The following is a 14590-nucleotide window of genomic DNA, read 5'->3' as shown; positions in this document are numbered from 1 at the left end:
CCCTTGACAAACGTCTGGACTTCAGGAATTGAAGCCAATTTTTTCTGGAAGAAAATCTACAGGGCCGAAACTTGAACCTTAATGGACCCCAATTTGAGGCTCATAGACACTCCTGTTTTCAGGAAGTGCAGAAATCGACCTAGTTGAAATTTTTTCGTGGGGCCTTCCTGGCCTCACCCACGCAACATATTTTCACCACATGTGGTGATAACGTTGTGCGGTCACCTCCTTCCTGGCTTTGACCAGGGTAGGTATGACCTCTTCCGGAATGCCTTTTCCCTTAGGATCCGGTGTTCAACCGCCATGCCGTCAAACGCAGTCGCGGTAAGTCTTGGAACAGACAAGGTCCCTGCTGGAGCAGGTCCTTTCTTAGAGGCAGATGCCACGGTTCCTCTTGGAACAGACATGGTTCTTGCTGAAAACAAATCCCATCTTAGCTCCCGAGGCCATTAGTCCTCTGTGAGCATCTCTTGAAGTTCCGGGTACCAAGTCCCTCTTGGCCAATCCGGAGCCACGAGTATAGTTCTTACTCCTCTACGTCTTATAATTCTCAATACCTTGGTTATGAGAAGCAGAAGAGGGAACACATACACCGACTGTTACACCCACGGTGTTACCAGGACGTCCACAGCTATCGCCTGAAAGTCTCGTGACCTGGCGCAATACCTGTCCCGTTTTTTGTTCGGGCGGGACGCCATCATTTCCACCTTTGGTCTTTCCCAACGGTTCACAATCATGCGGAAAACTTCCCGGTGAAGTTCCCACTCTCCCGGGTGGAGGTCGTGCCTGCTGAGGAAGTCTGCTTCCCAGTCGTCCACTCCCGGAATGAACACTGCTGACAGTGCTATCACATGATTTTCCGTCTAGCGAAAAATCCTTGCAGTTTTGACCACTGCCCTCCTGCTTCTTGTGCCGCCCTATCTGTTTACGTGGGCGACTGCCGTGATGTTATCCCACTGGATCAATACCGGCTGACCTTGAAGCAGAGGCCTTGCTAAGCTTATAGCATTACAAATTTGCTCTTAGCTCCAGTATATTTATGTGGAGAGAATTCTCCAGACTTGATCACACTCCCTGGAAATTTTTTCCCTGTGTGACTGCTCCCCAGCCTCTCAGGCTGGCCTCCGTGGTTACCAGCATCCAATCCTGAATGCCGAATCTGCGGCCCTCTAGAAGATGAGCACTCTGTAATCACCACAGGAGAGACACCCTTGTCCTTGGATATAGGGTTATCCGCTGATGCATCTGAAGATGCGATCCGGACCATTTGTCCAGCAGATCCCACTGAAAAGTTCTTGCGTGAAATCTGCCGAATGGAAGCGCTTCGTAATAAGCCACCATTTTTTACCAGGACTCTTGTGCAATGATGCACTGACACTTTTCCTGGTTTTAGGAGGATCCCGATTAGCTCGGATAACTCCCTGGCTTTCTCCTCTGGGAGAAACACCCTTTTCCTGGACTGTGTCCAGAATCATCCCTAGGACCAGCAGACGTGTCGTCGGAACAACTGCGGTTTTGGAATATTTAGAATCCACCCGTGCTGTCGTAGAACTACTTGAGATAGTGCTACTCCGACCTCCAACTGTTCTCTGGACCTTGTTCTTATCAGGAGGTCGTCCATTTTCTTTGAAGACGAATCCTCATTTCGGTCATTACCTTGGTAAAGACCCGGGGTGCCTTGGACACTCCAACGGCATCGTCTGAAACTGATAGTGACAGTTCTGTACCACGAACCTGAGGTACCCTTGGTGAGAAAAGCAAATTTTGGGACATGGAGGTAAGCATCCCTGATGTCCCGGGACACCATATAGTCCCCTTGTTCCCAGTTCGCTATCACTGCTCTGAGTGACTCCATCTGGATTTGAACCCTTGTAAGTGTTCAAATTTTTCAGATTTAGAATCGGTCTCACCTAGCCTTCTGGCTTCAGTACCACCCTATAGTGTGGAACAATACCCCTTTCCTTGTTGTAGGAGGGGTAATTTTATTATCACCTGCTGGGAATACAGCTTGTGAATTGTTTTCAATACTGCCTCCCTGTCGGAGGGGGACATTGGTACAGCAGACTACAGGAACCTGCGAGGGGGGAAACGCCTCGACATTCCAATCTGTGCCCCTTTGATACTACTTGTAGGATCCAGGGGTCCTGTACGGTCCCAGCGTCATGCTGAGAACTTAGTAGAAGCGGTGGAGGGCTTCTGTTACTGGGAATGGACTGCCTGCTGCAGTCTTCTTCCCTTTCCTCTATCCCTGGGCAGATATCTTATAGGGACGAAAAGACTGAGGCTGAAAAGACGGTGTCTTTTTCTGCAGAGATGTGACTTAGGGTAAAAAACAGTGGATCTTCCAGCAGTTGCCGTGGCCACCAGGTCCCATGGACCGACCCCAAATAACTCCTCCCCTTTTATACGGCAATACATCTTTGTGCCGTTTGGAATCTGCATCCCCTGACCACTGTCGTGTCCATAAACATCTTCTTGCAGATATGGACATCGCATTTACTCTTGATGCCAGAGTGCAAATATCCCTCTGCGCATCTCGTATATATAGAAATGCATCCTTTAAATGCTCTATAGTCAATAAAATACTGTCCCTGTCAAGGGTATCAATATTTTTAGTCGGGGAATCCGACCAAGCCACCTCAGCTCTGCACATCCAGGCTGAGGCGATCGCTGGTCACAGTATAACACCAGCATGTGTGTGTATACTTTTTAGGATATTTTTCTGATAAGCATGTGAGCGCCTTATTCTGGCGGGAAAAGGTATACCGCCAATAATTTTCTATCGGGGGAAACCCACGCATCATCACACACTTCATTTAATTTTTCTGATTCAGGAAAAACTACAGGTAGTTTTTTCACCTCACACATAATACCCTTCTTTGTGGTACTTGGAGTATCAGAAATATGTAACACCTCCTTCATTGCCCTTAACGTGTGGCCCTAAAGGAAAATACGTTTGTTTCTTCACCGTCGACACTGAAATCAGTGTCCGTGTCTGGGTCTATGTCGACTGACTGAGGTAAATGGGCGTTTTTACAAGCCCCTGACGGTGTCTGAGACGCCTGGACCGGTACTAATTTGTTCGCCGGCCGTCTCATGTCGTCAACCCACTTGCAGCGTGTTGACATTATCACGTAATTCCATAAGTAAGCCATCCATTCCGGTGTCGACTCCCTAGAGAGTGACATCACCATTACAGGCAATTTGCTCCGCCTCCTCACCAACATTTTCCTCATACATGTCGACACACACGTACCGACATACAGCACACACATAGGGAATGCTCTGATAGAGGACAGGACCCACTAGCCCTTTGGGGAGACAGAGGGAGAGTTTTGCCAGCACACACCAAAATGCTATAATTATACAGGGACAACCCTTATATAAGTGTTCCTCCCATATAGCATTTAATATATATGTATATCGCCAAATCAGTGCCCCCCCTCTCTGTTTTAACCCTGTTTCTGTAGTGCAGTGCAGGGGAGAGCCTGGGAGCCTTCCCCTCAGCCTTTCTGTGAGGGAAAATGGCGCTGTGTGCTGAGGAGAATAGGCCCCGCCCCCTTTTCGGCGGGCTTCTTCTCCGGAGATTGTGAAGTCTGGCAGGGGTTAAATACATCCATATAGCCTCAAGGGCTATATGTGATGTATTTTTCGCCATACAGGTATTCTACATTGCTGCCAAGGCGCCCCCCCCCCCGCGCCCTGCACCCTCCGTGATCGCTGTGGGAAGTGTGCTGACAGACAATGGCGCACAGCTGCAGTGCTGTGCGCTACCTGAGGAAGACTGAAAAGTCTTCTGCCGCCTGGTTCCGGACCTCTTCAATCTTCAGCATCTGCAAGGGGGTCGGCGGCGCGGCTCCGGGACGAACCCCAGGGCGAGACCTGTGTTCCGACTCCCTCTGAAGCTAATGGTGTCCAGTAGCCTAAGAATCCAATCCATCCTGCATGCAGGTGAGTTGAAATTCTCTCCCCTAAGTCCCTCGATGCAGTGAGCCTGTTGCCAGCAGGACTCACCGAAAATAAAGAACCTAAAAACTTTTTCTAAGCAACTCTTTAAGAGAGCCACCTAGATTGCACCCTTCTCGGACGGGCACAAAAACCTAACTGAGGCTTGGAGGAGGGTCATAGGGGGAGGAGCCAGTACACACCATGTGATCCTAAAAGCTTGCTTTTGTGCCCTGTCTCCTGCGGAGCCGCTATTCCCCATGGTCCTGACGGAGTCCCCAGCATCCACTAGGACGTTAGAGAAATCCTATTAGTATCCTATAAAAGCAACATGGGCTATCTACATAGTAAAACACTTCCCTTGTGTTGTGCTGTGCTATTCTGTAACAGCCTTAAGATAGTTCAGTATTTATGTCTGCAATGGAAAAATGCTTTCAGTCAAACACGTCATAGAATTTTAAATATTGAGGATTGTGTGAAGTTCCAAAAAATAAATGCATTGTGAAATTAGTTTTCTTTGGCAAAAATTAGTAGTTAAGAAACACCAATCTGTTAAACATTCTAGATACAATGACCCAGAAAAGCTTTTAGAAACCAGGCGTGGGCGCTGTGGAGAGTGGGCCAACTGCTTTACGCTGTGCTGCAGGGCGGTGGGATTGGAAGCAAGATATGTGTGGGACTCTACAGGTGAGCAGAGTACAGAGGGGGCTTCACTCTTTTCTTTTTACCATTCCTGTTTTTGAAATCTTAATGTAAAATGTATTTTCAACAATAAACTTGTTGTCAACGATGGCTTAAAGGAACAGTGTACTTCAGTAAATTTCTGTTTTGTAGCTTCTCTCATATTAGGGGATCTGGCTGTAGGGTGCCCACTGTCTATGGCTGGCCCCATCCATCACAATCACAATGTCATAGGATTTAAATTAAGTAGCATGAATTGTTTTTGAAACTGTTTTGCTCAACTTTAATAATGTTGACAACAGAAACTGAGGACGGTGCCAGCCATAGACACTTTGACTGGCCCCATAAAGACTGCAAAAACTACAGGATAGGTATATGATACATACACTCTAGTAGAAATAATGCTAAAATGTGTATTAAATGGACCCTTAGGGGATGTTTAAACCCTCCAACAAGATTCCCACTCTTAGTTCCTGCTGTTGTAAGAATTTTGATTATCTTATTCTTGCTGTAAGAAGTATGAAAATTTTACTGAGCATCGGTTATGTCAGTGGTTTGAAACCAACGGGATCTGCCGTGGATTGAGAGAAGGTTTTATCCCAAAACAACTAAATTTACTAAACACCATTTTGGTCTTCTAAATCAGGGACGGGGAACCTTCGGCCCTCCAACTGTTGAACTACACATCTCAGCATGCCCTGCAACAGTTTTAGCATGGCCAAATAGCAAAACTGTAGCAAGGCATGCTGGTATATGTAGTTCAACAACTGCTGGAGAGCTGAAGGTTCCTCATCCCTGTTCTAAACTAATGGGCCCTACACACTTAAAGATTTAAATGAACAATATGAACGTGCTTCGTTCATTAATAAATGAGAACTTGTTCATTTCGTTCAGTGTATAGGCACCAATGATGAATGATGCGCAGCCCCGTGCTCGTTCATCGTTGGTGCTGGGTCGCATGTGCATGCAGGCCAATATGGACAATCTCGTCCATATTAGCATGCACTGCTATGGAGCCGGTTGACGGGGGGAGTGAAGAGACTTCACTCCCCCCGCCGCCGGGTCACCTGTATTGGCCATCAGGTAGTCTGGCGGCTGGTCGACAAGTGTGTAGGGCCCTTATCTCCTCTCTTTAACAATACCCAACCCGCCATAAAATGCAGTGCTTCTGTGATGCTACACAGATTCCTGAGATCCATGTAGCTCTAGAATATAAAGAGAAAAAGAAAAAAAAAGCCTTTTTTTGGCACACTCATTAGAAGGGGTAGAGGAAATATTGTATAGATCTAAAACACAACATTTATAAAGATGTTTAAAATAAGGAACACCCAAGAAAAGGGAACTTTAACACTAGAGCTAGTGTTTATGTTATACAGTAATTCTTAATAAGTTGCAAGTAATTCAATTTTTCACATTTTTATTACTAACTTGGCTAATAGGCGACAAGAAAAACATATACTATAGGTCCTAGACTGGACTCTGTTCAGCGCACCATAGCATACAGATCATAAAAATACTACATATAAGTATTTTGGTGTAATTCCTGTTAAGTAATTAAAGAGATCTCATATTGCAGACACCTGGGATTGAAATGTCAATGCAATCAAAGATGGTAAGTGAAACTTTAAAAGCTTGAGCCCATTTCAGTGGGTGTATCAATACCTCAGTGAGTGATGCCAAGAGTGGCTGAACAGAATAAAAATTAGTAATCTGCTGTCAACATTAGACTGGAATGGTTCCGTTAGTTCTACCTACTACACTGGGTATTCCCTGGGGGTCTCCCACCAAGTACTGACTTGGCCCTACACTTTATGGCCTCCAAGATCAGACGAGATTGGGCATATACAGTGTGATATGATAGTAGGTCACTTGTGATTTGGTAAATGCGTCTCAATCGTTGATGAGAGTTCATGAAAATTATAGGTTTCAGAGATAAACAGGATGGATCTGCTTTTGGTGTTAGACAATAGAGGGGTCTGCCAGTTGGAAAACTGCCGCAGGTGAAAGAATTATTGAATCACCAATAAGAGTCCAAGAAACACAACATGAATCATCCAAAAAAACCTTTGTATCAGGGAGGCAATTTGCATATATAAAGGATAGTGAATAATGAAATGAATCGAGTATCTGAGGTAATAGTAACAGCTGAGATCAGTCAATTCAGAAAATAGAAAATTAGAGACAGTGTTTCCAACAAGTGTCTGTAACAGAATAACAATTATAATTGTAGCAGAATCAAGTGTTTGATCATAAATGGAAAGAAAGGTATCATAGTGATCGAAGGAACAAAATACAACAGCTTATAGCAGTTTGCAGATTATAGCTACAGTCTGTAAGACCAAACCTGGACCAGTATTTTCTGAATTGACTGATCTCAGTAACCTGAAGCTGTTACTATTACAGAACTGGGGCGATCGGGCACAGGTCACAAAATACAATAATATATGTACATGAGAAGACCAAAAACGGACAATTAATTACCCTTAATAACGGGAACGAGAAAATATCTAAGATTTTCTCCTATGTATGCTGTCCTTGTTGGTGGTGCGCCCAGAGCCAGAAAGTACATAGACTAAAAGTGGGAGAGAAAGAAGGCTCTTGTGTGGGCGCACTCTGTACAGGAAAAAGTTCCTATGAAATATGTCAAAGAATGTTTAAAACATAACTTTTATTGGTATTAATGTAAACAGAATTTACCCATCTAAATGATCCATGAAAAAAATAGGGATTTAGAAAAAATATTAAAATGTTCTGGTCTCTTGTTAAGAAGAGTGATTGGAAAGGGTGGTCTTCTGTTTGCCGGCGGTCGGGCTCCCGGCGCTCAGTATACCGGCGCCGGGAGCCCGACCGCCGGCTTACCGACACTTATTTTCCCTCGTGGGGGTCCACGACCCCCATAGAGGGAGAATAAAATAGTGTGGCGCGCGTAGCGCGCCACCGTGCCCGTAGCGTGGCGAGCGCAGCGAGCCCGCAAGGGGCTCATTTGCGCTCGCCAAGCTGTCGGTAAGCCGGCGGTCGGGCTCCCGGCGCCGGGATGCTGGTCGCCGGGAGCCCGACCGCCGGCCACCCGTAGTGAACCCATTGGAAAGGTTGTAGACACAGAATTGTCATACCACCATTTCCCCTGACCAGTACAGATTTCTGTATTAATCGGACCGAGGAGTGGTCAAAGCATTATTGTCGGAATATCCAACTATAATCACTATTATTAAGTGGATATGTTGCTAATCAATGATCACCAGACTTTAGCACCTGAATCACTTGACAAATGTCACAATTGTGAGTAGAAAAGACATTGGGCTGCACTGAACATTCACTGAGTAAATAAAGAGATATAGAATAGAAATAGTGGTGATACTGCTGTTGGCGAGTTCTTCTCACACAGAGAGGAAAACATATCCACTTAATAATAGTGATTATAGTTGGATATTCCGACAATAATGCTTTGACAACTCCTCGGTCCGATTAATACAGAAATCTGTACTGATCAGGGGAAATGGTGGTATGACAATTCTGTGTCTACAACCTTTCCAATCACTCTTCTTAACAAGAGACCAGAACATTTTAATATTTTTTCTAAATCCCTATTTTTTCATGGATCATTTAGATGGGTTTACATTAATACCAATAAAAGTTATGTTTTAAACATTCTTTGACATATTTCATAGGAACTTTTTCCTGTACAGAGTGCGCCCACACAAGAGCCTTCTTTCTCTCCCACTTTTAGACTATTACCTCAGATACTTGATTAATTTTGTTATTCACTATCCTTCATATATGCAAATTGCCTCCCTGATGCAAAGTTTTTTTGGGATGATTCATGACCTTTCTGTGTTTCTTGGACTCTCATTGGTGGTTCAATAATTCTTCTCACCTGCGGCAGTTTTCCAACTGGCAGATCCCTCTATTGTCTAACACCAAAAGCAGATCCATCCTGTTTATTTCTGAAACCTATCATTTTCATGAACTCTCATCAACGATTGAGGAAACGCATTTACCAAATCACAAGTGACCTACTATCATACCACACTGTATATGCCCAATCTTGTCTGATCTTGGAGGCCATAAAGTGTAGGGCCAAGTCAGTATCTGGTGGGAGACACCAAGGGAATGCTACGTGTAGTAGGTAGGGCCAACGGAACCATTCCGGTCTAATGTTGTCAGCAGATTCACTACAAATTTTTCTTCTATTTAGCCACTCTTGGCATTACTCACTGAGGTATTAAGTGATACATCCACAGAAACGGGCTCAAGCTTTTAAAGTTTCTTTTATCATCTATGATTGCATTGACATTTCAATTGCAGGTGGCCTCAATATGAGATCTGTTTAATTACTCAACGGGGATTACACCCAAATACTTATATGTAGTATTTCTCTAACGTCCTAGTGGATGCTGGGGACTCCGTAAGGACCATGGGGAATAGACGGGCTCCGCAGGAGACAGGGCACTCTAAGAAAGAATTAGGACTACTGGTGTGCACTGGCTCCTCCCTCTATGTCCCTCCTCCAGACCTCAGTTAGAATCTGTGCCTGGACAGAGCTGGGTGCACTTTAGTGAGCTCTCCTGAGCTTGCTAATAAGAAAGTATTTTGTTAGGTTTTTTATTTTCAGAGAGATCTGCTGGCAACAGACTCTCTGCTACGTGGGACTGAGGGGAGAGAAGCAAACCTACTAACTGCGGATAGGTCGTGCTTCTTATGCTACTGGACACCATTAGCTCCAGAGGGATCGAACACAGGAACTCACCTTGGTCGTCCGATCCCGGAGCCGCGCCGCCGTCCCCCTCGCAGAGCCAGAAGGCAGAAGCCGGCGAGAGAAGCAAGAAGACTTCAAAATCGGTGGCAGAAGACTCCTGTCTTCATATGAGGTAGCGCACAGCACTGCAGCTGTGCGCCATTGCTCCCACATTACACCCACACACTCCGGTCACTGTAGGGCGCAGGGGGGGGGGGCCCTGGGCAGCAATTAGAGACCTCTTGGCAAAGTGGGCATGTATACAGTTGTTCACTGTATATATGCATGAGCCCCCGCCATTATTTTACACAAAATCGCGGGACAGAAGCCCGCCGCTGAGGGGGCAGAGCTTCTTCCTCAGCACTCACCAGCGCCATTTTCTCTCCACAGCTCCGCTTAGAGGAAGCACCCCAGGCTCTCCCCTGCAGAAGCACGATAGAAGAGGGTGAAAAAGAGAGGGAGGGCACATAAATTTGGCGTAAAAACAATATATACAGCAGCTACTGGGTTAACACTACGTTACTGTGTGATTCCTGGGTCATATAGCGCTGGGGTGTGTGCTGGCATACTCTCTCTCTGTCTCTCCAAAGGGCCTTGTGGGGGAACTGTCTTCAAATAGAGCATCCCCTGTGTGTGTGGTGTGTCGGTACGTGTGTGTCGACATGTCTGAGGTAAAAGGCTCCCCTAAGGAGGAGATGGAGCTAATATGTGTGTGAGAGCGTGTCTCCGTCGACAACGCCGACACCTGTTTGGATATGTGTAAGTGCTAAGGTGAATATATTGCACAAAAGATTAGAGAACAGACAGGAAATCTACCCATGTCTGTCCCTATGGCGCAGAGACCTTCAGAGTCTCACAATGCTCACTATCCAAAATAATAGACACTGATATCGACACGGAGTTTGACTCCAGTGTCGACTACGATAATGCAAAGTTACAGCCAAAATGGCAGAAAAGTATTCAATATATGATTATTGTAATAAAAGATGCTTTGCATATCACTGATGACTCATCTGTCCCTGACACAAGGGTACACATTTTAAGGGGAAGAAAGCTGAGGAAAATTTCCCTCCTCTCATGAGGAATAAGAGCGGGAATCTCCAGACAGGAGACTGCACCTTCCCACAAAGAATTCTCAGGCAGTATCCTTTCCCCACTAGGGCCAGGATGTGATGGGAATCTTCCCCTAGGGTGTCACGTTTGCCCAAAAGGTAGCCCTAGCTATTCTCAGGGATCCTGCAGATAGCGTGCACATTTGGGTACACTACTCAGACCGGCGATTGTGTCGGCATGGGTTTATATCGCTGTGGCGGCGTGGACAGATACCTTATCAGCAGAAATTGAGACCCTAGTATATATATATATATATATACTAAACACATCCAGCAGCGGCGGCACTCACGGGTCTTACTCACAGACAATAAAGTGCAAAAAGTGCTTTTAATTCATCACTTTGTGTCCGACGTTTCGGGGCCACAATGCCCCTTTTTCGAGGTGATATAACAAACATAAACAAACACAACATACCTTTTAAATAGAAGAAAAAGACCCGCGAACGGGACGAGCTCCCGGCCCCGTGTATAGAACACGCCCCCGGCCTGGCTCTGCAGTGCTGAATGGTGAAGTACTTCCGTCCCTGAGCCGTGGAGACGTCGGCTTCCTGGAGACCAGGGTTTGGTAGCGTCGCCTAGGCAACCAATGTATCCTGGCAACCGGGTGCATGACGAACCCCAATGTCTCGGGCTGGAATGATACGAAAGTGCAATACTTAAAATAAACAGTGAACATGCTTGCGGAACCATAAACATTATAGACAGTATCAATTATAAATACAACTCGCTGAACTCATCAACAACACTTAACCTAATATAATGCTGTATAGTATATTACAAACGCTCAATACTGAACCACAGAACTATGGATACGGACTAGCTGGATGATGACTGCATGTACATTTTTTCTCTGTTTTACTGGAATGTGCTCCACAAAATCTTATCATTAAGTCCAGCCGGTTTAATGGTCCCGAGGGTATAAATCCATCTGGCCTCCATCTTTAGGAGGAGGCTCCCCCGGTCACCCCCCCTGACTGATTAAGGGAACGTGATCTATAATTTGGAATTTTAAATCGCTTAAAGCATGTTTTTTTTCAGCATAGTGTCTAGCCACTGGTTGGTCAGACACCTTGCCTGACAACGCGCTTTTAACGGCTGATCTGTGTAATGCTGGTCTCTCCCTGGCAGTTCGCACCGTCTTGCCAACATACTGTAATTGACAGGGACATGTAATAACATATATAATAAAAGGGGTGGTACAGGTAAGAACATGCTTGATTTTAAATAATTTACCAGTCGCACTTGAAGTAAACATTGGCCCTGCCACTAAGTTGCTGCAAGTTTTGCATTCTAATGCAGTAGTGTCCTTGATAAAATTAGGTTGTTTCTGGATTAGAGGTTGTAAAATGCTGTCCAGAAAAATGGAGATTGGTTGGTAAAGTGACTGACGTGCAGAAATTATAGGCCTACCTGGTGGCCTAGTTAGGCTCTTATGGACTTTATGGGCTGAGAATCGTAAGAAAAAGAGGAGTGAGAACAATACTCATTGTTCCGGATTGGCCAAGAAGGACTTGGTACCCGGCACTGCAAGTAATGCTCACAGAGGACCCATGGCCTCTGCCTCTCAGAAAGGATCTGTTGCAACAGGGGCCCTGTCTGTTCCAAGACTTACCGCGGCTGCGTTTGACTGCATGGCAGTTGAACGCCGGATCCTAGCGGAAAAAGGCATTCCGGATGAAGTTATTCCTACGCTGATAAAGGCTAGGAAGGACGTGACAGCAAAACATTATCACCGTATATGGCGAAAATATGTTGCTTGGTGTGAGGCCAGGAAGGCCCCTACAGAGGAATTCCAGCTGGGCCGTTTCCTTCACTTCCTACAGTCGGGAGTGACTATGGGCTTAAAATTAGGGTCCATAAAGGTCCAGATTTCGGCCCTATCCATTTTCTTTCAAAAGGAACTGGCTTCTCTTCCTGAGGTTCAGACGTTTGTAATGGGAGTGCTGCATATTCAGCCCCCTTTGGTGCCACCAGTGGCACCTTGGGATCTCAACGTGGTGTTGAGTTTCCTGAAATCTCACTGGTTTGAGCCACTTAAGACCGTGGAGTTAAAGTATCTCACGTGGAAAGTGGTCATGCTGTTGGCCTTAGCTTCGGCTAGGCGTGTGTCAGAATTGGCGGCTTTGTCATTTAAAAGCCCCTATCTGGTTTTCCATATGGACAGGGCAGAATTACGGACTCGTCCGCAATTTCTGCCGAAGGTGGTGTCATCTTTTCATTTGAACCAACCTATTGTGGTGCCTGCGGCTACTCGTGACTTGGAGGATTCCAAGTTACTAGATGTAGTCAGGGCTTTGAAGATTTATGTAGCCAGAACGGCTGGAGTCAGGAAAACTGACTCGCTGTTTATCCTGTATGCATCCAACAAGCTGGGTGCTCCTGCTTCAAAGCAAACTATTGCTCGCTGGATCTGTAACACGATTCAGCAGGCTCATTCTGCGGCTGGATTGCCGCATCCAAAATCTGTAAAATCCCATTCCACAAGGAAGGTGGGCTCTTCTTGGGCGGCTGCCCGAGGGGTCTCGGCATTACAGCTTTGCCGAGCAGCTACTTGGTCGGGTTCAAACACGTTTGCAAAATTCTACAAGTTTGATACCCTGGCTGAGGAGGACCTTGTGTTTGCTCATTCGGTGCTGCAGAGTCATCCGCACTCTCCCGCCCGTTTGGGAGCTTTGGTATAATCCCCATGGTCCTTACGGAGTCCCCAGCATCCACTAGGACGTTAGAGAAAATAAGATTTTACTTACCGGTAAATCTATTTCTCGTAGTTCGTAGTGGATGCTGGGCGCCTGTCCCAAGTGCGGACTTCTTCTGCAATACTTGTATATAGTTATTGCTTAAATAAGGGTTATGTTATGGTTGCATCAGGTTTGTCTGATGCTCTGTTGTTGTTCATACTGTTAACTGGGTAAGTTTATCACGAGTTATACGGTGTGATTGGTGTGGCTGGTATGAGTCTTACCCTGGATTCCAAAATCCTTTCCTTGTACTGTCAGCTCTTCCGGGCACAGTTTCCTTAACTGAGGTCTGGAGGAGGGACATAGAGGGAGGAGCCAGTGCACACCAGTAGTCCTAATTCTTTCTTAGAGTGCCCTGTCTCCTGCGGAGCCCGTCTATTCCCCATGGTCCTTACGGAGTCCCCAGCATCCACTACGGACTACGAGAAATAGATTTACCGGTAAGTAAAATCTTATTTTTTATGATCTGTATGCTATGGTGCGTTGATCACAGTCTGGTCTAGGACCTATATTATATGTTTTTCCTGACGCCTATTACCCAATTTGGGAATGAATTTGTAAAAAAATTGCGAATCACTTACAATTTATTAAGTATTTATAATGTTAACACTAGCTCTAGTGTTTAAGTTCTCTTTTCTCTTGCATCCATAGGGGACGCAGGGGTAGCTGGTTACAGTTGGGTATAGACGGGGCTCACGGAGCCAGTGCACTTTTAAATTTTAATGTGTGTGGCTGGCTCCTCCCCTCTATGCCCTCTCCCCCTACCCTTTTTAATGAGTGCACCAAAAAAATAACAAATAAGAAGTTGTCCCATGAGGGTTCCTGCTAACCAATCAGAATGTTTCTTTTTTTTTTTACCACACTTACCAACAATAGGGAAACTAGCCCTGTGCTAACCGGCCAAGGACTGGTTGGCAGTAAGGCAGGTGGACCCGGTGTATCTCCCTTCTATAGTGGCACCAGCCCTGGCTAGTAGAGACTAGTGCTGGACGTAGTAATTTCAAGTGAATCCCATGGTTTGTGTGTGTGTCCTGATTTTGCTACTACCTGCCTAGGCTGTAAGTGCTGGATACTATTGTGAGGGTGATATTTTTTTATGTGATTATTTACAAATACTGATCTATGGATACATCTGATCTCTGTAGCAGAATAGACAGCCTGTCAGAGGGTATAGACCGTTTCTGCAGGGACTTTCAAAACCGCCGCTTCATAATCCTGGTGGTTCCATTGTTTCAATGTAAAACAATATGGTTGGGGATTTCCCTTCTAAATGGGGGTTTTGCAGTGGATTCGACCTTAGTAAATCAACGGTAAGCAAAACCACAGAGAAAGCTAAACACGCAACAGTTTTGCAAACCCATAAAGATGAACTACAATAA

At 45.6% G+C, this 14590-nt stretch overlaps 1 protein-coding gene across 1 annotated transcript in view; it reads left to right on the top strand.

Moving 5' to 3' along the window:
* NGLY1 (N-glycanase 1) overlaps positions 1–14590 on the top strand; it is a 194964-nt gene that overhangs the window by 126559 nt on the left and 53815 nt on the right. Inside the window, exon 6 of the mRNA XM_063922237.1 lies at positions 4511–4632. Coding sequence (XP_063778307.1) covers positions 4511–4632 — 122 coding nt within the window. The remainder of the gene's footprint in view (positions 1–4510; positions 4633–14590) is intronic.

This window comes from Pseudophryne corroboree, chromosome 5 (assembly GCF_028390025.1).
Source record: "Pseudophryne corroboree isolate aPseCor3 chromosome 5, aPseCor3.hap2, whole genome shotgun sequence".
NCBI lineage: Eukaryota > Metazoa > Chordata > Amphibia > Anura > Myobatrachidae > Pseudophryne > Pseudophryne corroboree.
The sequence above is the reverse complement of the archived record's forward strand: the minus strand, read 5'-3'. Positions and strand labels throughout refer to the sequence as shown.